Source organism: Mus caroli, chromosome X (genome assembly GCF_900094665.2).
Source record: "Mus caroli chromosome X, CAROLI_EIJ_v1.1, whole genome shotgun sequence".
NCBI classification, from domain to species: domain Eukaryota; kingdom Metazoa; phylum Chordata; class Mammalia; order Rodentia; family Muridae; genus Mus; species Mus caroli.
In genome coordinates, this window is record NC_034589.1 from 67,359,362 (window position 1) to 67,385,882 (window position 26,521).

General features: G+C 43.9%; 1 protein-coding gene across 1 annotated transcript; it reads right to left on the minus strand.

Annotated features, from left to right (window-relative positions):
• Positions 1-2,313: 2,313 nt before the first annotated feature.
• Positions 2,314-19,533, minus strand: Gabre (gamma-aminobutyric acid type A receptor epsilon subunit). Its single transcript, XM_021152860.1, has 9 exons — positions 19,464-19,533; positions 14,565-15,955; positions 14,109-14,176; positions 9,395-9,615; positions 8,631-8,713; positions 7,338-7,475; positions 3,304-3,456; positions 2,967-3,166; positions 2,314-2,714 (listed from the first exon to the last, which is right to left on the minus strand). The coding sequence occupies exons 1-9, from the start codon at positions 19,517-19,519 to the stop codon at positions 2,334-2,336; spliced, it is 2,691 nt and encodes an 896-aa protein (XP_021008519.1). The 5' UTR covers positions 19,520-19,533; the 3' UTR covers positions 2,314-2,333.
• Positions 19,534-26,521: the final 6,988 nt, after the last annotated feature.

The window sequence follows — 26,521 nt, forward strand, 5'->3', positions numbered from 1 at the left end:
CTGATTTCCAGAGTGGTTGTACAAGCTTGCAATCCCACCAACAATGGAGGAGTGTTCCTCTTTCTCCACATCTTTGCCAGCATCTGCTGTCACCTAACTTTTTGATCTCACACCAGTCAGAATGGCAAAGATCAAAAAGTCTTTTTACTTTGTGCCAAAGAATGTCCATCTTCCTGGGATTCTACATTGGGGTATATGTGGAATCAATTGGCTCTAGCGGCATCTGGGTAGGATCTAGAATGAAAAGCTCTATGAAAGGAACATGGAGGGGTTGGAGGCAGGTCAAATAATGTTTGAAGGCAGCCACATATTCTGGTGCTTTTGTGCCTTTCATCTCTAGTAAGAGAGAAGGGTACTTGGTACATGTCTGGTAGGTGGAGAGCCAAATGATGGGTGAGTGCTGTGAAATACTGGCTTCTGCCTATGACAAGAACTCACAACAGCTGAGGACACCTATATTCGAATTGGCACAAGACTGGACCTGTAAATATTCTTCCTGGGTGAAGGAAGAGCTCTGGGATTCTGCCCCTCCCCAGGGAACTATTGAGTGTTGAATACTGCTGCTGAGGGCATTAGGGATTCATGCTTTGCAGCTATGTAGTGACTGTGGAATTCTCCACACTCCAGAGGACATGTTCATGCCAGGCAACCCTTGTTATTTAAAGAGTCACAGAACAAACCAACCAGAAAATACCACACATACACATAAAATTGTGGGGAAGAGTAGGCTTAGCACGGATAGAAGGAAGATAGAGGCTATAGGTAGTGACCATGCTCTGATTATACTGTATGGTATATGAGATTGTCAAAGAATATATTTAATTTTAAACAAGATGCATAGGGAGTGGAGGGGAAACAGCCACACCTTGAATGCTTGCTGATACCTTTATTCACATATTTACCCTTTACAGATGATGGTGACTATAAGCAAATGGATTTCCCAATCCCACCCACCCCCATAATATACAGACACTGATTCTGTTCAGCATATACAAGCATTGGGGCATATACAAATTCATTTCACTGGGTTACTAGAGGCAGGAGTTCAGCCTGTAGATCAGTCTGAGCACCCCAGACCTAGTTATGGAGCAATCCCATGATAAGGTGGGGGCCTGTCACTCTAGTCCTTACCACTGGGGTGCCAGCAAGAGAAAGAAAATTGAGTCATGCTGACCAGAGCTGCCTAGCTCTGCCATGCACTTTAACAGGTGACAGGGGGCTCCAGATTGGCTTCCAGAAAGATCCACAATCCTATAGAAATTTATGTCTCAAGGTTGCCATCTACATTATGACAACCTGTGCCCAAGGATGTCACAGAGCTATAACAAGTTTCCAAATAGAAATGTTTTGTCAAAAGTACTTTGCCAAAGGGAAAGTGTTATACAAATTTAAGGGAGTTCAATTGATTGCAATTGTGTGAGTGCCCCAGGGATGGCAGTGAACTGGCTTATGGGTCCAGGGGCCAAGGAAGCAATCATACTCTTAGACTGTGCCTGAGGTGAGCACCAATCAGTGGTAGGCAATGACTGCTGCTCAACAGAGTGTTCTTGGTTTCTTGGCCCCTGGGAGACACAAAGCCTAGCACCTGGATCAGGGCTGGGAAAGTCACTGGGGAAGTTACAGAAAGAATCACAGGGATCAAAGAAGAGGAAGGAGGGGGCATACAAAGCAGGGGAAATTACAAACACTGCACACAAGAAGAGATACCCATTAGATGAAGGGAACTGAATTGGTAGTGCAGATGGAGGCAGGGATTGGGGGGAGGAGATGGCACAGCAGCAGAGACAGGTTATTTTCTCAAATAGGCCCACTTGCTGGCTCCTCTCCTCCTACAGATAGTGGTGTGTGTGTGTGTGTGTGTGTGTGTGTGTGTATGAGTGTGTGTGTGTGTATGTGTGTGTGTATAGGAAGAGAGTGCAGGGAGAAAAATATCAAAGAGTCTGACTTAAAGACTTAAGGATGAGGACCCTCCTTCTGCTATACTGTTGCTCTGTGCATTCTGGGGCTGAGCCTGAGCTGGGCCCCTTAGCACTTCAAGTGGAACTATAACCTCCTGGGGAAAACAGCTGTAAACACAAATGAGAGATAGCTTATCTGCTCAAATGTGGGCACACTGAACATCATGGATACTGTTTGAAGAATAGAGAGGTGAGCTGTTACTTGAGAAGTGGTGTTGAGAAGATTGAGTGAAGGGGCCAACAGAAGGAGGAACAGCAGAGGCATACTCTCCTCAGGCTTGCTGCTGTTGCTATTGTCTCTCAACTCCCTTGGCAAAGGGGCTTAGGACCACATGGGGAACTGAGGTGGTTGCTCCATGAGCTAGTGGCTGGAGCCTACAGGTTAAGGCAAATCAGCCAGTAGAGCACATTAAAGAAGAAGAATGTAATGGGGAAAAGCACCCGCGAATAGTTATCCAGCCGATAAACATGGATGCAGATGCGGCCCCGCTGCCAGCTGCCTCCCTCACAACCAGGAGCCATGCAGAAATACTTCCTGAGAACCCTGAAGCACACATAACTTCTGCCACACCGCCTCCAGGGACACTGAGGTCTTCTTGATCTTGGAGACCACTGATACCCCTCTTCAGCATTTTCCTCATGGGTGACAATCTCACACACAAACACTTCCTGCTGCTGCCGTGCACGGGCACGAGCACGAGCGCGGGTGCGTGCACGGGCACGAGTACGTGCATTAGCACGGCTATTGGTTGGAAGCTGAAATAGAGAACAAGAAAGAGAAATGGGAAAGGGAATATGAGTCAAGGGGAAATCTGGCCCAGAATTTCCTAGAAACTACACTTTCCACACCAGTTCTAGGTCCTCTGGGATTCCCACCATCACACCAGGTTTATTTCCTCTATAACCCCAGGGAACCTCTTATCACTTGGAAAGTTAGCCACCCACATGCCATAACCCTCTTATCTTCAGTCTACAGTTTTGCTTCCCATACCAACACCTGGTACTTACTTGGTAGAACTTTAGAGAAGCCTGTCGTTTAATATTATTGTAGGTCAGGAAGTTGAGCACAGCAAACTCTAGCAGAGTGCAGAAGCACAAGACGAAACAAATTGCAATATAGAAGTCCAAAGCTGTGAGATAGGAGACACGAGGGAAATTCTTACAGGATAAGGTACCCAGCGTGGCCATGGTGAGCACAGAACTGACCCCTATAAGAACAAAGAGTGAAGATGGGCTAAGCTCATGACAGTGCTGTAGGACAACAGGAGAAGGCAAATACTTCCCTTGGTCAACGTTAATTTATGACATATGCCCATGTTTAATTAAGATCGCCATACTTTCTTACCTACAGAGGCCCTGGCAGCAGCAGCTTCTATCTTGATCCAGAAGGAGACCCAGGAGAGCATTGTGGTGACAGAAGAAGGAACATAATTTTGAAAGACAACGAAGCCAAACCGCCTGCTTACATTGAAGAAGAATGTCATGACCATGAAGTCACCTGAAAGACATCAAATATACCTCTGCATTGCAGTACTGGCCTGATGTCCAGCATGGCACACTGGACATGGATCCCACTGTCCAGCTCATGGGAAACCCTTCCAGAGTTCTAGAAAAAAGGCACACTATTTCAGTGTAGCTCAGTAGAAGCTCAGAGAGGAGATTTACTGTAAGACCCATGGCCAGTTGAGAGATAAGCCAGCACAAGAGTATTAATAAACCCACTTTCAGTTAACTGATTCACTTTCCCAAAATCTGTTTACCCCAGAGTAGTAGTAGTGAGAGGAAAGTTAAAAACAAAAACAAACCAATAAAAACCAACCCCATAACCTTTGCTTTCATAGTATCCTGACTTAATAGCTGATGGCTAGCTGAGACCTTCCAACCCATAGAAATGCAATGTATAGTTTGTGATATTACAGTATTATCTGCACTGCTAGCCCTCACAGCATGCCTACTTGGTTTAGCCAAATATGACATATCCTGCTATATATGAGCTACACAATAAAGTCTATGCTATGTATTCTGATTCTAAGACCTAACTAGATTTGACTCATATATATGCATACACACAACATGAATGCCTTACCCAAAACTAACTGAACTGCTTCCCAGCTTAGATAGCACATATACTTATCCTGGGAAGTAAATCCTCGACTGTTCTTAATCTATTACTCCTTAACATAAATTCAGTGTTGAAGGAAAATAGAAGAATTAGATGACTATGAACTTTTCAGTAAAGCTTTAGATGTTACGTCTGCAGAATATACAGTCAGAAGGCAGTGTAGGCCTTCACATTCACTTGGGCATAATGATCTTTCTTGAACTTTCTCTAGATAGGAATGGATCTTTCAGAAGTTGGTCAAACTTGTATTTCCAGTTGCATATTCTGTTCCTAGTGCTGCTCCTAATGCTCTTCATAATATTATGACTCCATGCTTAGTTTGCCCAGAGGAACACTTTTTCTCTCCATGTCATTAAATATTAAATTGTCTTAACTATGGATTTTTCTGTGAAGCTAAGCCCACAATTTCCAGTTCTATGACACAACAGCCACCTGTGACTTTGAATTAGGTGGACCTTCAAGCCCCTTTCAGGAAGGGCTCATATAAGGCCTTCAGCTTAGCTCCTAACCAACCAAGCAATGGTGCTCAGTGACTTTTGAAACCCATGGTTAAAATAACCTTGGAAATCAGGCACAAACCCTGTGTACACTGTAGACTGTACAAAAAAAACAGCCCACCTGCCTGACCAGTCTGAGTGGGCAAGTACAGACCGAGAGCAACCCTTTCTCCTAGTGTTGGAAGAACAAAGCTTCTTGGGTTCTTCAGAGAAAGGCAAGTAAATGGCTATGGTCAGTGGGAAAGTTCCTGCCTGAATAGTAGGATCTTTAACACTAGGATTCCTCTAGCACTGAACCAGGGACCATTTTATACTACTAGCCAGAATGACCAAATTATTAGTCCATCTGTCCTGGAGTCTTGACTGCGATTAAAAATTTTCTTAATATGTTTGCCACAAGTTGTGTAGTGCTGTTTTGTTCCTCATCCTTTAAATTTATTCATTCTGATTAAAGAAGAAACTTTCTTATTTATTAAAAGCTAGAAATTTGACAAGAAAAGGATACTAACATATATTTCCTTCATTCTGATGAGTGAAGAAGCAATACCAATGGAAGAGATGTATCTAGGACTGAAAGCCAAACCAAAACAAAATTGATTAAAGATGACTTTAGCTCTTACCTCTTTTTCCAGATCATAGTTGGGGGCTGCACTGCTAAAGACACAATTAAAAGACTGTCCGGAGGACTAGTAAACTGAAGGCAGTGAAGAGCAAGAGAAGAAAAGGAAGTGGGGAGAAGAGTCCCAATAGAATACAAGTGTGTGCTCTAACCCTAGATCTTTACATTTGACTTTTGGAAGAGTACCTTCAGTTAATGTAAGCCAGGTAGTTATAAGAGAAAAGAACTAGATCTGATGGGCAAATATTCCAGAAATTCCCATTTTAGATGAGAAAGAAGAATTTCCTAATGGGGAGAACTCTCTAGGGAAGGAAATAATCTTACAAGAAGACACTGACCTCTTGATCGTGGCAAGATTTCCTTAGAGGCTCAACAGCTATCAGTGAAGGATGGTTCATTTACTACAGACAAGGCTGCACTTTCCGAAAAGCTCCTGAAGCAAAAACTCTGCTCTAAGGTCCAAGGTGGGCCAAGTTTCAGGGCACCACTGCATTCAAAACCCTGAAAATTGAGTACATGTATGTTCCAGCTAGGAAGAACTGCCCTGGTGTCAAACTGGGAGAGTTGGGACCTGACTCAAAAATAACTGACAGTGGAGACACTATGAATTCAGAATAAGTAGTTTCTAGTCAAAGGAAAAGACCTACTTCTTTCTCCACAGGAAGAGATGTTGCTTACCTACTGCCACTGCTTCACCGATGATGCTGGCTCTGGGGCTTTGTAGTCACTAGGGTACCATTTTGAAACAATGCACAAACCATCTACTAAACGGAACCACTAGTGACTTGAAAGCCCCTGGGCCTTGTCTCTCCTGCCAGTTCTGATGATGGGGCTCCACCTATCTGGACAAACTGAAGTACTAAGGGGCAGGCCCATAGTTGTCTAGTAGAAGAGCAAGAATTCCAAGCCAAAGCAAGCAAAGTGGCTTTCTCAGAGCCCCAGGAAAGGAAAAGCAGCACCCATTCCCTGCCTAGTACTGTGTAAGCAAAGCTTTAGTCAGATGAGCATAAGCTGTCCCTCACCCAGTGACCATCAGTAGCAATAGCAGATTTTTTTTTTATGTCATCATCACACAGACACAAAGCAAAATAAATGACAAAAGGCTGGCTGGGTGACCTGCTCCATCCACATTCTTGTCAGTACATGTGAAGAAGGTCCAGGGTTGCTCTCAGAGCTACCCTGGGAAGACTCCTTGGCTCCTCATTCAGATCACCTAGGAATATAAGCAAAGATGCTCACATCTGTTCAGGACTTACAAGTTAAGAGACCCAGAATCTGCCCCTATTGTTCTTATCAGGAACAAGATCCGAAAATTTTCAAAAATTATGTTGATTCCACTAGGAAGCCTTTGGTGAAAATATTTGATTTTCAGAGTTGCTCCTTTAAGATAATGTTACTGTCCCAGCCACTGCAGCTGAGTAATTACCTGCAGACTCTCCAACCCCCCACTAGTTACCATTATGACTCCAGCTTCTCGTGTAAGAATCCAGTAACCTCTTTGTACCTTGACAGTGTGTCACCCAACTTCCCTATTTTCTTCTGTATAAAAAGTTTGATGCTTGATTTGACAAATACATTCAGATCCAGCACACTCTTTTGTGTCTGTGTCTGTCTGTCAATTCCCGCTGACTCTATGCCCATCTGTCCGAACCCGTGATTCCCATGGGTTGAGGGGGGCTGATTAGGCTCAGACCATGGCACACTTCTACCTCTTGCTAGGGTAGATCTTCCTTCTCACTCAACCAGCTTGACTTGATTCAGGGTTTGGAGAAATTACACGAGTACCCGTCTCCAATGTTGTCTAAGTAAGTTAGTGATATAACAAAGACACTGAATACAAAGGATCTAAAACCCAGAGGTAGATGAACATTCTGAAGGTTACAAAAATATATATACTCACCCCATTCTTCAAGGGGCTTGGCAAAGCACTTACTTCTTTGCAGATGAGACTGAGACATAGTTATAAAGTCTCAGTTTCCTCTGCAAACAGTTGTAAGTGCTTAGCATATATAAGAGAGGAGTGATGCCCTCAAGAGTGTTTCCATGCACTCTTTACACAGCATTTGAACAAATAGCCAATTCCAGTTACTGGTACTCCTCCCTCAGACTCTGCCCAGCACTAGCTCCCACTGACCACCTACCAAATGGGGTAGAGATGATTTCAGTTTTGTTGTTCACTCCTGTAAAATCAAATTCCAATAGCTTCCAAGTGTTCTTCGCATTGATTTCGACCTTGAAATTCTCCCACTTGTAGATCATTTCACTGTCATCATAGGAAACTGGAAATCAATGTGGGAAAGAGTGAATAAGACTGGGAAGCCCAGTTGAGGGCCCCACAAGCATGGTGTTAGCCTGAGCCATGTTTTGGACTTCTGACTTTGGCTTCACCAGCTTTGAGACCCTGCCTCTGACCTAGTTGCCGAAATGCATTCAATAAGTACATTTGCCCTGGGCATCGAATGCAAAGTTGAGTAAGGTGTGAACCAGCATTCACATTTCACTGAGCAAGGCCATATAGAACTCTAAATTTTGGGGTTGCTCTGAATATTTCTACCCATGGAACAACTGGTGAAGTAGGGAAAGATCACTTGTGAACACAATCAGAAAAGACTTCCTAGAGCATGGGGCATTCACTTTAAGTTTTGAAAATAAACATTCTCAATACAGATGAGGTTGAAGAAGGTGAAAGGAAAGCACAGAAAGGTGAATGTAGAAACAGCAAAACTTTAGGGAGACTATCTCACAGATGGGTTATATAGCAGGAAGCAGCAGGGGTCAGGTCATGAAGGGCTTTGAGGTTCATTTTAAGGAATTTAGAATTGATCCATGCCAGCTAAGCGCAGATTTGAAATGAGAAATGAAAGCTAACAGTCAGAATGCAGAGAGGGAGGTGAGATCAATAGTGTTTTGGAGGGAACACCAACAGGATGTGTGGACTGAGTAGATGTAGGAGGTCAATGAGGGGGTGTCAGAGTTCTTGGCTTGGGCAACTGGGTGAATGATGGCACCCTTAAATGAGGCAACACAGAAGCGACACATTTACTTTGGAGGCAGGAGTTGGAAAGAGACAATGAATTTAGCTTAGCATATATTCTGTTTCAAAGTGAAGATGTTGCAGAAGTTCAAGCAGAAGATGATTAAAACCCTGCATCAAGGCAGAGATGGAGAGGAGCAAGCATACTTCAGATACACTTCAGAAGCAGGTGACTAGCTTAAGGTAAAGCAAGGGTGAGGGAAGAATTCAACATAAAGCTAAAGTAATGCACACACAGCATTGCTGGCAGGAAACGGGGTGAGGATAGAAAATGGAGGCTTATAACAACCTTGGCACCATCACAGGAAAAAAGCAGAAGCAGAAAAATTAAAAGGGAAAGATGAGCAAAAGAGGGGCCCAGCGTATCTCTGGATCCCCAGAAACCTAAGAAGGTACTCACAGCTAGAGAAAGACAGAGGGCAAGAGTGAGAATCCATTGGAAAACTGAGCATGTGGAGTGAGCATCTTGCATCAATGGTCATCCTGGAAGGGAGAAAGGAGCCTCATTAGGCTGTCTCTGTGTACTTAGGTATTTACTCAACATTGACCAAGGTATCACCTCTAATGAGTGGCATCAGTAGAATTTAAGACAAAAAGCCCAAAGGAGTGAAACAAAGAGAGGAAGAAGAACTTCTAAAATCTTACTAGGCTATATCATCAAAGAAGTACATTGGCCACCATACATTGATTTTTCTGTCTTGTTCAATCCAGTGCTCCAGTCCTGTGCTACTTTCTACCATCTCCATAGCCAATATTGCTGACACAAGTATCTCCTTCCAGGTATTCAAGTTATGTAGCCTAGTCCTGAATATTTTTCCAACTGATGTATTTCCATGGTGTCTGGACAATTCTGTGCCTTTATATACTGTGCCCACATGGAATTAAATTGTCCAGCTAATGCAGTCATGCCAGCACCTACCTTCTACCAAATAACAGCTTCCATGATTACCAAATCACTTGGCACGTGCCTTTAAGCAGTATAATTTATTTAAGATCTCAATGTCTATATCTGAAAAGGAAGAGGTTGAATTCCTGGTCTAGAAAAGCTATACAGGGTTTTAGGAATATTATTCAAAATGATATATCTACTTTGTAGTCCCTAGCTCAAATTTTCTGAAAGAGTGAGAGAGTCCTAGAAGGTGAGACACTAAAGGCTTGACATACCTAACTGAGTACAACACCTTTCCATCCTTGTGGATGAGAGCCATCTGGTTAGGTATGGTGATATCATACTCTTGGGTCCTCTTAGAATTCCTAAAAAAGGTATCCGGGATCCACAACTGGCTCACCACGTTGCCATGCAGAATAAGGGTTTCAAATGTGTCATTGTAACGAAGACGCTCATCATACCAGGTCTGGTGGAAGATGATGTCAATGGAATATTCCTGGTGGGAAGGGACAGAAAACCATATACTTGGGACTAAGTAGACAAGAGACAGTTACATGCAAATGTGGTGTTTGTCACTACTTAAAATGGAACTCTGAAGACAGCCTGGTAGAATTAATGGGACACTGGCCCAAGAAGCTGAAGAGGGATGAAGCACCTTCTTTTCAATCCAATTCTTTTAGTTTCAGCACTGAAGGAGACTCAGATTTTACCACAGATAAGAAATCAATCACATCCGGCTTGATTGGCACAACTAAGGGTGCCAAATGCCAAGGTATGTAGTGGGCAATACCATTCTTCCACAGCTCAGAGCTATAGAAAGGGTTATTGTAAATGAGTTCCCTTCTTTCTCACAGAAAACTCCTTTCTGCCTTGCAGAAGAATTCAAAGCAAGTCTAAATCCTGTTCTGGAGAATCAATCATAAAAGGGACATTTCACCATTTTTGTTTTCTTTTTGTTGTCGTTGTTGTTGTTTGGTATGGGATCTTATTACAAAGTCTGGGATAGATCATCTCAAACTTGTAAGTATTCTGCCTTGTTTTCCTGGGAAGTTCCCTCAAGCAGCTCTACTGGCTTCCATAGCTGACACTGTCCCCTCTCCTCTCTAGCAATATGCAAAGACCTCATACCATTGATATATCCTTAGGCTTGCATCCATCTAGGATTACAAAGAGGAAAGCAACATATGTTTGGGTACAGGAATTTTCCACTGCCCTGTTCTGAAAAGAAAGTTATATTCTCAAATAGGTAGCACATTGCATTCCTCAATAAACCCCTGGGCTGTAGTGGATCATCAGTACTTCATTGTAATTACATAGGACAGTGGAGCTACTCTTACTAGGTCAACACACTTTCAGCCCCTACACTGCAAATCAAAAATCCCAGCTCAAAAGTCCTCAGAACTGTAGAAGCACACACAACTCATTGTACAAAGGAAAGGTTCCCTTTCAGCTTTTATTCATGGAGCACAGCTATTAATTAACCCCAACCATTCATTCCCCAGAATTAGATTTTAAAATGAAATGATTTGATTCACATGAGAAATGTCTATCTATTGTCATGGTTTTTTTTTTAACAAGAAGAATTATGTTTGTGTTTTGTTTTATATTTCCTTTCAAATAAGTGCCTATAACCTCTGAAGAGTGTGTGCACATGAATAGATAGTTCCATGATTATGTGGTCTCTATATATTATGGATCCCATAAACTGTCTGTTAAACATCAAGAAGAACGTTTAATAGGAAGCACAAGAAGCAGCTGCATGTGGCTGCCGCTTGTAGAGCAATACACAGTACAATTGTAATCAGTTTGAAGTAAGCACCAGAGCTATGCACAATTAAAGGCTGGTTGTCGAATTTATTTTTAGAAGTAGGTAAACTGAGGCTTGGAGAGAGACGATGTCCAAAATCACACAGCCAGTGGTGCCACACTAGTGCTGCCACTCAGAACACCTTTACTATGACCTTACCCTAGCTTTGCCTTCACTTGCACCAAAAATAAGTATCAGATGGTCCTCATGACACAGGCCTGTAATTTTAGATACTTGGGAAGCTGAGGCAGGAGAATGAAAAGTTCAAGTTATGCCTGGGCTAGACTGAACCAGGCTATACTGAACCAAAGCCAGCCTGGGCAACAGAGCGAGGCCCCTACCTAAATTTTTTTTTTAAAAAAAATTATAAAAAGAGGACAATGACATACTTCAGTGATAGAATATTTGTCCATCATGAATGAGACACAAATCACAGAAACCCAGACCCTAAAGGGCATTATCACCCTCTGAGAAGAAGGAACAAAAATCCCAGCTGCCCTTTACTGCACTGAGGCAATAGGTGCCAGAAGCAGCCATCAAACTGCTGGTAACCAGAAAAGAAAGGGCAAAGTGTTTACCACTTTGTATAAAACCAGTATAAAAACCAGCCGTTAATGGCATTGCTCCTGATCCTGTCTAGCCCTGTCCTGTCATGTTTTGTCATGTCCTACCTCATGTACCCTCACAAAGAGCCTTCAAAGAATTTGCACCTTCCCAGTAGCTGGCAAAGTCTCATTCATATCTCAGCACATGAACTGTATGGTGGTTGATGAGAAATCTTCCCCTCCTCCAGCCATGCTGTAGGTCTGCTATACAATGTTCAAAACAAGCATTTCATTGCTGTTTAAGAAGATACCAATTAGAAATTCTTCATACATCAACGTATAACTAATGCTTTGCGATTAAGTTTGACAGGTAACTAAAGATGGATCTCTTTTAGTCTAGCTGAAATAGTAATGTGGCATTTCAGAACTGGCTTCATTAGAACCACCTTCAATAATTACCATAGTAAGAGCCAGCATTAGCAACTGGGAATGCTATGACCAGGAAGTTTTATCTAGATTGGTCACTCCTTTTAAGGCCAAACTGGGTATTTTCAGAGTTAAGCAAGGGAATGAATAGAAACATTTGAATACAATGTACAGGAAATGGTTTTAGGTTTCTCTCTACTATTCTATCTGCCCAAGTGACTGGCACCAAATACCCAGTTAACCAACTCCACTGACTAGGTTTACCAAGAAACCTTGCTGAGACCATCAATTGCTTCAAATGTTGATGTCAAAAAGGAGACTTGGCTGCCACAAAGAACAACAGAGATAATCCATGCCATGACATTGTCATGATCTGTGGCTATGTGGTAGACATATATGTTCTCCTCAGCAAATGAATTAGAGGAAAGCAGGCTAAACAAGAACAGGGGCTCACCCTTTCTTTTATTAAATGATATGGAATTGTGTAGAAGGTGAAACTCCTTGAGGGAGATTACATATACTATAAGGCTTTGCAAGGTTAAAAAATACCAACTTATTGGCTAAATAAGTCACTCTCTTGTTCCCATAATGAACTAGCTGTTTCTGATTTCAAATTGAGTGACTTTTGGAAGATTAGATTGAACACTTAGGGCTTGTTGGGTCTAAGTACTCCTAGAAGCTCAGGTGAGACTGGTGCTAGCAAGATTAATAGGTGTTGAACAAGGAGAGATGGTGCATTTATGTATTATAAGTGGGGTTAATGGTCTGCTGACACAAGGATTCTTGCAGAGGATTAAAAGTAGTTCCCCCAAATTATGACCTATACAAATTGCCTGAGAAAATTTGCACTGCCTTTTTATTTTATAGAACACTTATCCAAAATACAGAGTCAAGTAACTTAGGATCATTTGCTGTATTTATCAATGTGTGTGATCTCTCCTACTTATTAGCCTATGAAATTTAGCCAAGACTAAGTAGGTGAAAGTGGGCATCTTATTAATGAAGGAACCAGTCAGTTTACTAGAATTTAGAATGGCATAATAAAGAGAAAGAGCAGGGAGTACACCTGCAAAAACATTGTGAGCTAGGCTTTTACCCAGTTTATGTACACAGCTTGGTTCCCATCACTGTTACTTACCTCTGAGCCCATCAGGACCACCCATCTCAACATCAGTTGCTGAGCTCTGGATCACATGGTACTTATTAGGTGTCATTAAGGATGTTAAACCAAGCCCAGTACTATCACGGAACTGGTTACCACAACCTTCCTTTGTCAAATACTGCACATCTGAATTTTGCAGAGCATCGTTTGTAATTCACTTTTAGCTACCATATACTATGCTCTTAGCATTAAGGATTCAATAGCAGAGAGAGCAAGACTAACATAAAAACAATTAATTACCATGAAATACACTAGGGAATATAAACTACATGTAATCCAGAAAAAATTGAGTGCCCAGAGAGGGGCGTGGTGTATGACAGGAGCAATTAGTTACTACGTGAGGCAGAGAAGTTGCCTTGAACAGATGCTATGTGAGCTGGACCCTGAATGAGTGAAAAAGGACATCAATGGCATCTTGAACTTGCACAAAGGTCCAGCTCTGAGGTACAATGTTGTCTTAGAATGTGCATATTATAGTGTGATTATAGTCTGTGGACTTTAATGGGATGAAAAAGAACAGAGTCATAACTTGCTAGATCGTGGGTTAGAACTATAAATACAAGAGGCACATTACCGAGGAAGCTTGCTCAGTAGGACTGGACAGGAAAACATTTGCATATTTCAGGTGAAAGATGATGGAAGTTAACTGGAGATCATATTGATAACAGGAAAGGAAAGGAGACAAAGGACTAAGATAAAATTATAGGGATAGGTGTACAGCAAGAAATATCAGTTATAGATTTAACTTCATCCAATAATCAGACAAAAGACAGACATTCAATTGTGATATTTACAGTTGTTTTATTGTTTTTATTTTGAATGAAAAACTGAAGATTAGAGTCAAAATCCCAAAGGTCCTCTTCAGGCAGCAAAAGACTTACCTTTTCCATTCATGTTCTCAAGTCAATTGTGATTAAAAAACCCCACCTGAACTCCCAAACAACAAAACCCTACCTGCTGTATTAGTAACACAAACAGCAGAAAGCAAGAGTAAGTGGCACCCTTGGTGTCCAATCTAGAAAAAACTGTCATCAAAATTCTGTACTCACCATGTCTGGGGTGGAAATAGGCCCGAGGCTGTTGACAAAGAATTCAACAGTGACCACAGTAGGCTTCTCTGTAAGACATAGACATAGTACAGGGTAAATGTCACATAAAGGCATGACATCAAACAGGGAGTCATGGAAGGAGGGAAGAGGGCCAACCCGATTTCCTTTGTTCTTCTATAGAAAGTCCCAGCTCATGGACTACAAAGGCTAGGTATATATCTTCAAATCATTCATCTTATTTTAGAATTGGAAAAACTGAAGGCAAAAGAATAGAAAAGTGTTGACCAAGGTCCATGGCATTCTTAACCTAGAGGTGCCATTGTGTCTTACCTGGTGAATCCACAGCAGTTCCTATCTGTATGTGGTACCTTCATCTATAACCCATACTCATTGCCTACAACTACATAGAAAACTCGCTTTTCCTTTATCAGAGGAGGCCTTCTTCCATTAACTCACCTCCAATGCCAGGGCGCAGTTTATGGTCATAGTTGCTCAAGATGGTGTTAAGGATTCGAGAAGCTCTTGTCAGTTTCCCACCTGGGCGTTCAGTCATGCAATCAGCAGTGAGTTCTGGTTCTTTTGCTGGAAGCTTCTTGCCACTAGGTTGAGGCTCCAGCTGGGACTGGGGCTCTGATTTCAGCTCTGGCTCGGGCTCCGGCTCGGGCTCGGGCTCGGGCTCGGGCTCCGGCTCTGGCTGGGGCTGGGGCTCGGGCTCGGGCTCAGGATGAGGATGGGGATGGGGATGGGGCTCCGGTTCCGGCTCCAGGTCCAGCTTCGACTCTGACTCAGGCTCCAGCTCCTGCTCCGGTTCCGGCTCTGGCTGGGGCTCCGGTTGGGGCTCTGGCTGAGGCTCCGGTTGGGGCTCCGGCTCGGGTTCCGGCTGGGGCTCTGGCTGGGGCTCCGGCTCGGGTTCTGGCTGGGGCTCCGGCTCGGGTTCTGGCTGGGGCTCCGGCTCGGGTTCTGGCTGGGGCTCCGGCTCGGGTTCTGGCTGGGGCTCCGGCTCAGGCTCTGGCTGGGGCTCTGGCTTGGGTTCTGGCTGGGGCTCAGGCTGGGGCTCAGGCTGAGGCTCAGGCTCAGGCTGAGGCTCAGGCTGGGGCTGGGGCTCAGGCTGGGGCTGGGGCTCAGGCTGGGGCTCAGGCTGAGGCTCAGGCTGAGGCTCAGGCTGGGGCTCAGGCTGAGGTCTGGGTCGGGGTTGGCGCCCAGCCTGGACCTGGCCTGGGGTCTGGGGCTCAGGTTGGGGCTCGGGTTGGGGCTCAGGTTGGGGTTCTGGCTGAGGTTCGGGTTGGGGATCAGGCTGAGGCTCAGGTTGGGGCTCGGGCAGGGGCAGTGGCAGGGGCCAAGGCAGAGGTTGGGGCAGAGGCTGACGGCCAGCCAGAGGCTGAGGCTGAGGTTCTGGCTGGGGCTCAGGCTCAGGCTCAGGCTCAGGCTCAGGCTCAGGCTCAGGCTCAGGCTCAGGCTCAGGCTCAGGCTCAGGCTCAGGTTCAGGCTCAGGTTCAGGCTCTGGCTCCGGCTGGGGCTGAGGCATGGGCCAAGGCAGCGGCTGGGGCAGAGGCTGGCGCCCAGCCAACGGCTGTGGTTGTGGCTGCGGCTGTGGCTCAGGCTCAGGCTGAGGCTGGGGCTCAGGCATCGGCTGAGGCTGAGGCATCGGCTGGGGCTGGGAACTAAAGACTACATCATCATGGCCAGGGGATTCAGCCTGGGGCTGGGGCTGAGGGCCGAAGACTACAGCACCTCCAGCAGGAGATTCAGGCGGAGTCAGAGGCTGTGGCACAGGCTGGGGCTGAGGGCCGAAGACTACCTTATCTTGGGCAGGGGGTTTATTCTCCAGATTAACATGAGGTCCAACCCTAGAATATAAAAGCAAAAAATTAAGCTCTAACCTTCAATCATTAAGGGTTAGGGTTGATGCCTTTTGGGGCAGAAGAAAAACAAAATATTTACACCACAAGCCTTAATTAGTGAGGGGGGTCATAGTAAATGAGGAGGCACTAACTGATAAAATTCGATAATTCCTTTTAAATTTTATTGCTCTTTGGAGACTTTATATGCAATTCTTTCATAATTCTTTATTTTAAGATGGTCAACAACAAATGACTAAATTTTCAAAGGCTGGTTCATATGAAAGCAAGTAGGTGGGCATGGTTTCGTGAATTCTGGCCAATCAGCTGCTGTTACTAACCTTAGCCTCACATCTGTCTGAGCCACAGCACCTGAGAGGAAGGGTCAGGCCAAAGCCCAGGACTGCTGAGGAATGCTTGGAAGCATATAGGACTGAAAAATTCTGGGATGGTTTTATAATGTAATCAAGGTTATGACATAGAGGAAGACAGACTACAGAGCAGCACTTTGTGGCTTCCTTCAACAAGGAAATGACTAGCCAATGGGAGACCATCTTGGGTACCAGGACCAATAATGACAACAGCAATACTACTACTACTACTACTAATAATAATAACAATAACAATAATTGATACACACTTTAGAAATCCATCTGCTAATATATGGAATTCCTTGACAGCCCTAGGGTATGAGCAGCGGTGATGAAAGGTATCACTGTGGTCATTTTCTGACATATCAGTTGTATGCTTATTATTTGAGCACTTTTCTGCATATGGGTTCTAATTCAGCAAAAAGGCATTATAACATCATCATACCCATAATATATGAATCACAGTCAGGTTCTGATTTTTACAATAAAATTAGAAAACCATATCCTAGAGATACTGTGGAACTAGAGCATAAACAAATAATTCTTAACTATTTTTACTGGTGAAGCCCTTAATGACTACAATATTTACATACAAAATAATATGATGTCTGACATTCGTTTTTTTAAAAAAACTAAGTTGAAAGAATGGTATGTAGGGAGCAGAGAAAACAAGTCACTCTTTCTTAATATTCAGGCTGATGGTGGCTATATGGATATTCAGTTTGCTACATATACTTGAAAAAATACAATTAAAAGCTTTTGAAAAAAACTTTCAGCACTAATTAACATTTGATGTTGAAAGGCAAGAGAGTGGTTTCCTCTAGGAGGATTTTAAGTTTGCTGACACTTGGGGGTGGGGCAATTATTTCCTTATCATCTCGGTCCTGGTTACCTGATCATGTTTACTTTATGAAAATTCACTGAGCTGTGTTCATTTATGATTGCTATACTTTCATATTTGTGTATTACACTTTTAAAATGGTATTTTAAAGCCACCAGGCAACTTAATCCCTAAAATAAGAGCAGCAGCCTAAGGTGAGCAGGTTCCTGTAGTGCAGACCAGGGGACTGGCAATTGGGCATCAAATTGTTGGGGTTTTTTCTTGTTGTTTTGTTTTTTTCTGCAGTGTTCTGAGCTTTTAGAATAGTATAATTGGCATATAGATAGGCTAAGCTGTTGCCATTTCTCATTTCTGAAATGGCTAATTCCCATACTGGGCTAAGCAAAGACTAGGATTGGGAAAAGCATTTCTATTTTCAAATGTCATATCTAGATGATGTGTTCTTTCCTAAGGTTTTTCAAGTCTCCTAGGCATCTAGAGGCTAATCCCCTAGGCCAACACCCCAAGGGACCAGAGATCCTCTACTAGGCCTACAAGGAAAAGGATGTGGGGGGAGTGGAGGTTGCTTTGATCCTTAGATTTGATTTTGCTAGTGTAAACAAACAAATAGCCACACCCTGAGACCTTTGGGGTTAAGAAGCTCCTGGATATGCATACACATCTCCAAAAAGCCACCAAGCTCTTTTTCAAGGCTAGAAAGAATAAACCCTAGAAAACCACAATGGACTAGTGGGATTTTCCAGGGAAGCTTTTCAGACATCCACAGTCTTCCAGATGTGATAATTCTGGATGAGACTGAAGCTCTGCACTACCACCTTCCAAATCTAGCTAAAGAGGGAAGCAAAAGAACTTGAGGAAGACCCTGGCTTTCTTTCTCAATATGCTGGCCTTTAAATTTTATTGTTGGACAAACAATATGAGCCCATATGAGGAAAGGGCTATGCTCAAAACCATACACCTGATTTGAAGCTGAGCATGAACCAAATTGAAGTTTGGCCCAACACACTCCACTGCCACCTCCCCTTTCCTGACATCACAGGTTGCCATGCTGACAGTGTGAGCACGTCAGTTTCATGCCCCCCCTCCCCACTCCGGCCGGATGGGCTGTTTTTCCCTCTTATAGCCCTCCCTTCTTCTTCACGCCCCCTCCTTTATCCTCGGCCATCTTTTGTCCCAGAAAAAATACCATCCAAATGGACATGAATCGCAAGAAATTATTAGTACACATTTAGAAACATTTACCAAGACCCTTCTGAGGCCAGCCTCACCTTAGGGTACCAGAAAACCACCAGGGATCCACATATACCTCACATTGCCCCTTCTCAAAACAAACAAACGAAAAGACACAAGCCCAATGCCATGGAGACTTCTAGAAACCTCGACAGATCAGGAAGCTTAAAAACTTGTGACAGCTCACACCTCACAAGAAACAGTTTCCAATTAAAACACAGGCACAAAACAACCATCTTCCACCCTAAATGCCAAGAAGTCCTAGGGACACCCTTTATACAAAGGCCCGGGGTCAGGGGTTTTAGGGAGGGAGGCTGGCTACTCAAGAGAAATCAGAAAAAAAGGGAGGGGGCTAGAAATCCAGGCCACAATCCACAGACCTCAGAAAAGAAAAACATTCCTGGCCTCTGATTCAGGTCTGTCCCTAAGACCAAGCAGGGTGCTTTGGGGTGAGAAGGGGAAGGGGAGGTAGGTGGGGTGGGAGCCCTTAGATAACCAAGGCTCAGGTTCCTGACTGAGACTGGAAGGAAAACGAGCAACGGGATGGGAAGCAAGTAAAGTCAGAGTTGCCTGGCATCGTGCCTGGTACTAGCAGGCGCTCCGAATAAGAGAAAAAAAAAAATGTGAGCAAGAGTGAATCGATTAGAAACACTAAAACATTTCGAGGCACTTCAGCTCCCCTCACCCCCAGCCCAGAAGCCACCTTCCCAAAGTCCCCAGCACAGCCCCCTGAGTTGTAAGCGCCTAGCTCCAGCGGTTTCTGCGCGCCCTTTCCCCTCTTCCTGCGTCAGTCTACTATAGGGAACCAGGTGCTCTTGCTTCCTGGCCGACCGCTCCAGGGCTTTGAGGGCCAGCCGGAGTCCACGACGCCAATGGACCGAACATGGTCCCACCTGACTTCCCTGGGATCCCTGTCTTCAGCCCTGGACTCCCGTCCTACAGGGGGGCCCACAGGAGGGTAGCATGCGTCGAAAGGACAAGGGACCAGGCTGGCCTGGTTGGTCACAAGGGACCTTGGGGGTCCCGGAAGCCTGCTGGGCACAGAAGGCTCTCAGGTCCCGGGATGGAGACTCACCTCCACTGAAGGGCCAGGAACATGTTGAGAAGCATCAGGAGAACTTTAGGCAACATCTCGGCGGTGCCTGGCACGACCACCTGTGTGGAGGTCGCAGCGCAGGTCTGGCTGTTCTGAGCGAGGTGGAGGGTTTTGTTGGGCTCCAACTTTCACTCCTCCCACTCGCCCCGCCCCAGTCGCGCTCCGCACCTTGGCCCCGCCCCCCGAGCCCCGATGGAAATCTCCGACGACGTGATCGCTGCGGCAGCGAGGAGCGAGGCTAGGGAGGGCGGGCAGGGGGTGGAGATGAGGGAGCCCTGTCGCCAAGGCCCCCAGCCGCCAGCACTGCGGCGCTGCCAGACAGCCAGGGCGGGGGGGGGGGGGGGGGGGGGGGGGGGGGGGGGGTAAGGAGGGGGCGAGCCTGCAGCGTGAGGCCCAGGGCTTGGGGAAAAACCGCTCTAGCGGTTGTGGCCTGGGGAGCCTCCACAGGCAGGGAGAAGTCATGCGCGCGGGCGTTGCGGGTACTTTGCTGCGACCCCTTCCAGACCCCTTGATGAGCTCTGAGGTCCTTGCGTTCTTCCTTACAACCTGTTGAGCCCCATCAATCTCCACATCTTCCCTTAGCCTCACTGATTTTTCCTGGTCTCACTCCACACCCTCCAGCCCTTCAGAACACATCTAAGGAAGCTAGACAAACTCAGTACCACCCTTGGTGCAGGAAACAAGGGATCCTTACGGGTTTTCCCTAGTAACCTCTGGTCTGAACCATTGTACAGGCCAATTCCATGGGTACCTAGGGGACTAGTGAATAGTCACTAGCAGAGGATCAGATAAAGGCATTCACTGGAAGACAATCCCACAGGGACACTGACTCAACACTCTTTCCTGTTCAGCCTTGGGGCCTGGGTGTCAGAAGAGGCTTTCGAAAATGTCTCTCCACAATAGGCCAGGCATTTTTTTTCTTAGAGAATAGCAGAAGAAGAAATGAGAAAGCCTGTTAGGGGGAGGGTAGCATACCAAGAATCTCCAGCATCCTTGGAAATTTATTTATTTATTTATTTATTTATTTATTTATTTATTTTGCACAGAGCCTTCTAATTGACTTCAGATATTTGCATGACAAGCTCTCATTGAGCACTAGTATCAGCCTCCTTTACCTGTTGCTCTAGAAAGCACTGTGGGCCTGAAGGCTCTGTGGAGAGGTTTTGTTGGAGCTCACTAATCTAACAAGCTCTCTGCAGCACCCTCTATTGCATCCCTCTGATTTGTCATGGTCAGAGCACTGATCTCTGTGTACTTTCGCAGGCATTGCTTTTTGAGCTTGTTTATAGTGAGCAGGTCTTTATCAATGAAGTAAGCTTGGTTTTCTCTCTCTCTCTCTCTCTCTCTCTCTCTCTCACACACACACACACACACACACACACACACACACATCTCTCAGCTTCTCAACTGCATGCCTGAAAGTTAGAAGGCAACAAGTATTTCTTACTGGCCTGCAAAAAGCTTTGTGTGGCTGAGTACCACTGAGCCAAGCAGCTATGGGTCAGAATCTCCTTCAGGGGTTAAGACCATCAGAAAACACAGAGATTTACATTATGATTCATAGCAGTAGTTCTGAATTAACAACCAAATAATGTTCTGTTTGGGGGTCACCACCACAAGAGGAATTTTATTAAAGGGTTGCAGCACTAGGAGGGTAGAGATCCACTGATTCAGACTCTGATGAGCAGAGGAGAAATGACTGCAGAGCATATTTTTAGGCCCCTCCTGATTCATAGATCCTTGGAAGAACCATGTTGGTCAGCATGTGGCCCATGTAATTTCACAGGGCTTCTTGCTAACCCAAACTATTCTACAGTACTTTGCTGTCACCATCTTCAATTTCCTAAGAATTTCTAAACATGCGGCTCTATATTTCATAGTCTTTGACCATTTGAAATGGTATATCTGGTTTTCCTTGACCTAGAATATGCTCTGGTAACCACTAGGCCCCATTCACCATAAGAATGACTGAATCCTGGGTAGTCAAAATAGACCGGTCTTTAGGTCCCCCAATCAGAGACTATTACAGGTTGAGTTTAGCCATTTTGCCAACTTTCTCACAATCACATCTACAGCATAGCTACAAGAACTTGTGCAAATTACTCAGTTATTATTGTTTCCTTGTCCTTCAAATGCTTGCTATGTAGTAATCTTTACCAGGTCCTATACTGAGTGATAGGAGAATATACAGAAAGAACTCATATACCATCTTGACCTTATTATAAAGCTTAGGCTAGGAGAAGGAACCTGGAGATTTGAAATATAAGACCAAGGTTCAGGAGAGCCACAGTAATCCCAGGAAGACTCTTTCTCATAGGCCTGTGCCCATCACAACAAGAAGAGGGGCTTCCAAACTGCCAAAGTGCAGAGATAGGCATCCCCAGGGGATTTGAGACAGAAATGTGCAGTAACTGACAAAGAAACAGGGAGAGTTTGCTGAAAAGTGTGCGAAGAGTAACTGTGGGAAAGTAAGGTGGATTGGGAGGCTGGCCAACCTATTGCTAATACTGAATCTTGCCAAGAGACTGCATGCTATCCTGTGGGCAACAAGGATGTTTCAGAAGGGTAGCCAGTGGAGACACTATATATCAGAACTGTCCTTCAAGAATTTCAAGAAAGAAAAAGCTGGAGGAATCACAAGAGAGAGCTATAGGGATCTCTAATAGATAGGACAAACAGTTCATTAAAATGTGTGTAGACAAATGGGAGAAGGCTCTTCCCAGGAGACCAGGGTTCTACCACAGAAATAGGGACATGAGAGATGAAAGAAGAGCTTTTAGTTACTGCTGTGAAAACAGTTCCCTAGATTGCATTGTACTTTCTAATGCTCCATTAGAAATAAAAAATTACATTTATTGCTTAGGTTGTAGTGTATATGTGTATGTGCGTGCACATGTGTAGAGACATATTTTTTTCTCTTGGTTATTTGTAATACAACTTATTATTCAAGCCACATCTAAACAAAATGTTCACATAGCAGCTGTGTTTTCATAACTAGATCAAACTAACCACTGATCAGAATAGCAGCAAGTACCCCCTTGTTAGTTGTGAATTATCAAAGTTAATGACAAACATCAAACTATTATGTGTCCTGCTTACTATGTGTATGGTTTAGGGATGAAATCAGAGCTGATAGTTTTAAAGCCTGTGTGTTTCTGCCTTAGCTTGGATCCAACTGTAGCATGCACAGCATGCTTTCCCTCTTATACTAAGGGGAAAATACCAATTGACACAAATCTTAAAAGACCCTTGGGTTGTTAATCACTTGGGATTTCATAAGACCAAGATGCTGGAGACAGTTGAGAGGATTGAGCTAGAGATAGTGTAATCTATATGATTGAGGCTAAGTAAAGGTCAAGCATAAGACATTTGGGCTTCAGAATATGTAACCTGACAGTGGAAATAGAGATGGTATCACATTGCTCAAGTATCTGCTGCAGATAGTGTGGACAGAGATTGAATTCTAGACCCCAAGTAGATGCTAACTAAATATTCACAAATAAATTAATTCAGCATTTCTGGGATCTACATGTGTATTAAGATTTAGAACACTTTCAACTTCTCATGGCCTCATGAAGCATCGAGTAGTGTGTCACATGTAGTCAGTATGCAACAAAACCTATCATTTGCCATTCTTATCATTGCCAATGTTAGGGAATAACTGGTAAGTAGCAAAGCAAGCATATTTGTTATCAGTATCCAGGAGATGTCTGGCCAAGAAATAAATCTCTAGATCCATATATATACTGCAAGCAAGGGCATGTCCCCAGAAAGTGGAAATGACATGTGTAAAACTTGATCGCATATTTTGGAGCATTTGAACCACTAAAATACTCCAGGATGTTGGGCCCAGCCTACATCAGAGAAGAAATATGTCTATGATGGAGATTAAGGTCACCAGAAAATGGCGGTAGAAAGTATTTTTAGTCTAGTAACAGCTTCATCCATGTATTAGCTAGACAAAGGGTAACAGTGACCATTGAGTTGATCAACAAGGAGAACACTATGGACGTTTGTATGAGCTATTGCAATGAAGCAGTAGGGCAGATGCTGGTTCAAATAGCTGATGAAAATACAAGATGGGTATCTAGTACTAAAACTTGACCACTGGAGCTAATGACATGCACATACTGTGTATGTCCATGCAAGGAAAACATTTAAAGATGCGCAGTCACTCTCTCTTTCCCCCTTTCTCTCTCTCTCTCTCTCTCTCTCTCTCTCTCTCTCTCTCTCTCTCTCTCTCTCTCTCTCTCTCTCTCTCTCTCTCTCTGTGTGTGTTTAGAAACATGGAAATAAACAAAACACTGATGGAAGTAAATTCAAGCTTAGAAGGACATGTAGAGGGGGAAGTGGAGAAATATGCCCATTCAAGTGGCACTAAGCATTGATGTACAGAGGAGCTAAAGCTACATTCTGACAAGGCGGCAGAGAAGCAGTATTCAGAGTTGAGGTGCGAGGGTGGAGACACTTGTTTCACACAGCAAAGTGCTGATAAGCTAGCTATTGGGAACTTGAGAAGTTATGATGGGGCTCAGGACCAATAGAAGTGCCAGAAAAGTTACTGAAGCAAGACCAATATGAGTGTGTGAGCTACAGAGACCAGTGGAAGGCAGGCCGCAGAGCTGCTGGATCTGCTGGTTTGAGGGACATGATCAACTGCACCCCTATCTTCTCTCCTCTTATTCAAAGTAATTTTAAAGAACATGTACAGTCTGTGGCAAACAGAATAGAAAATTTCAATGCATCCCTAATAAACACTATGGAGACTTAAAGCCACAGTCACATTGGGTTCCAGAAACACAGCCTCAACACTCACCCATGCCTCAGATTCAACGATGGACAGGTAAATATAAAGGCTAGGTTACCTTTCTCCATGACTCATAAGCCCCAGAAAGTGACCCATCTCATGAGCAAAGTAGACACACCACATCTAGAAAGGGCTTTTTTATATCAGACATCCAAGATTCTATTTCTCTTTTAAAGTATTCATTTAATTTTATGTGACTGAAGGGTTTTGACTGCATGTATAGCTAGCTATATACTACTTGCCTGCCTGGTGCCTGTGGAGGTCAGAAGTGCATAGTTGTGGATGCTTACAATCCAACCTGGATCTTTTATAAGAGCAGCTAGTGATATTGGATGCTGAGTCATCTCTCCAGCCCTTCTTTTTAACCCTTTAAACTTAATAATTAAGTCTAATGTGAACCAGAGATGGAACTGAGCCTCTACTCTTTGTCGCAGGGTTTGGATGGAAAGGGGTCTGTACATGCCAGAGCTCCTGTTCTTAAAGCACTTCCCCTGTTACAATACGTCTCCTCTTTTGTGTATCCCTCTGCTATATAATAGAGCCAGCGCTGCCTCACTTTCTCATAGGTGCTCTTTTGACATATAATAAAAGTTGGAGAAATATTTGTTGGTGGGAAGTTTACGGTTGTAAAACAGGAAACAGGCAATACACAGACAAGGAAAGAGTTCTGATTGTTTCCAGTACTAAATGCTACAGAGAAGTTGAAAATGGTAATTTAGCCAAGAACTATAGCAAGAGATAACTGGGGCAACTTGATCTGGCCAGGGTGCAGGAGGCATCTTGGACTCCTGTTGGGCTTTCTGGGTAGTTAAAAAAAAGGTAGGGCAATCAGTTCTGAAACCACTTTTGCCATCTATAATTCCAATGTGGAATAAAGAGAGCAGGAGAAAGGTAAAATGACAAGGCTATTAATATACAAGAGGCTGCCAAGCCATTATCGTTTATTTCAAGTGGTGGTAAAAGCAGATGACTCATCCTTCGGAGCTGCAGGACTTTGCACCAAATATTCTGTATGGTTTACTGGCTTGCCTATTTTCCAGAGCCTGAAGTTCAGGGGACATGACTTTTGATCTTGATTAACTCAGAGAAGCTGCCAGCCTTAAGAAAGGCATTTCCAAAATGTCTCATGGAAACAAAAAGATGTGTCAACTACATCTTAAGCAGAGAGGTTTCCAGGTAAAGGTAAAGCTAGGTGGTCACATTGAAGAGTCTATATTTTTCTTCCCTGCTCTCACAAGCCATGCTTCCTTACTGTGAATGTTAAGGACCATAGGTGGGAGTTTCTTGTCTACATTGCCAGAAGGATCACTTTTTTCCTGGTTCCCCGGTCAAATATACTTAATGAAAAATCCTTTTCCTCCCAGAGCTATGGAAACTCAGTTGCTGAGTTCATAATACCTGTGGGCCCAGCTGCTTATCAGTAGTAACAATTGAGAGGGTTGAGCCTGATCAAGTGCTCTGAGGTGCTGCAAGAGGCTGCTCAGATGGAAGCTTTGCTGTCAAATCAAACGATGTGAGTTTGTACTCAGCAGGCAAATGGGTACTTTTGGTGTAGCTATAGCTTTGTAATTAACAAGTGATTTAACTTTTCTGATACATCATGAATTCATATCAGTTGGAACTCAGTTCCTAATTAATAGGGCTAGTGCACTGTATGAAGTTGAAAGGACTCAGAGGAATAATGAAGATAGTTGAATATCTCCCCTAGCTGGACAACTGGGGCCACAATAGTGAAGATTTTCCTCTTGAAGAGCCTAGTATGATGGGCTGTAATGGAGCAGTAAAGATTTGGTGAAACCAGCTTGAACCTTCTCCTGACATAAAAGTTCTTTCCACAGTCTTTGTCACAAGTAGCCATTCAAACTGGCTGTAACCAAGAATTCAGAGCCCACTGTAAGTAATTCCTCACTCATGCCTATGTGCTGATCCCAAAAGTACTTAGTTTCACTGAGATAAACTTTGGTAAAATAATTTCTTTTGTATATCATCAATCAATGCCATGTCTGGGGTAAGTTGGTATTGGTTCACATGTCCTCAAAAATAGTCACAGAACAAATCTTCCCTGCCTTTCTAGTCTAAAGTTTCTAGGACAAGACATTTAAACTTGACATTAGAGACTCTGTTCCTGTCCTATTATCCTAGTACAGACAGGCATGGTCTCTCTCTCTCTCTCTCTCTCTCTCTCTCTCTCTCTAACATACATACACACACATTCACACACACTCACTCA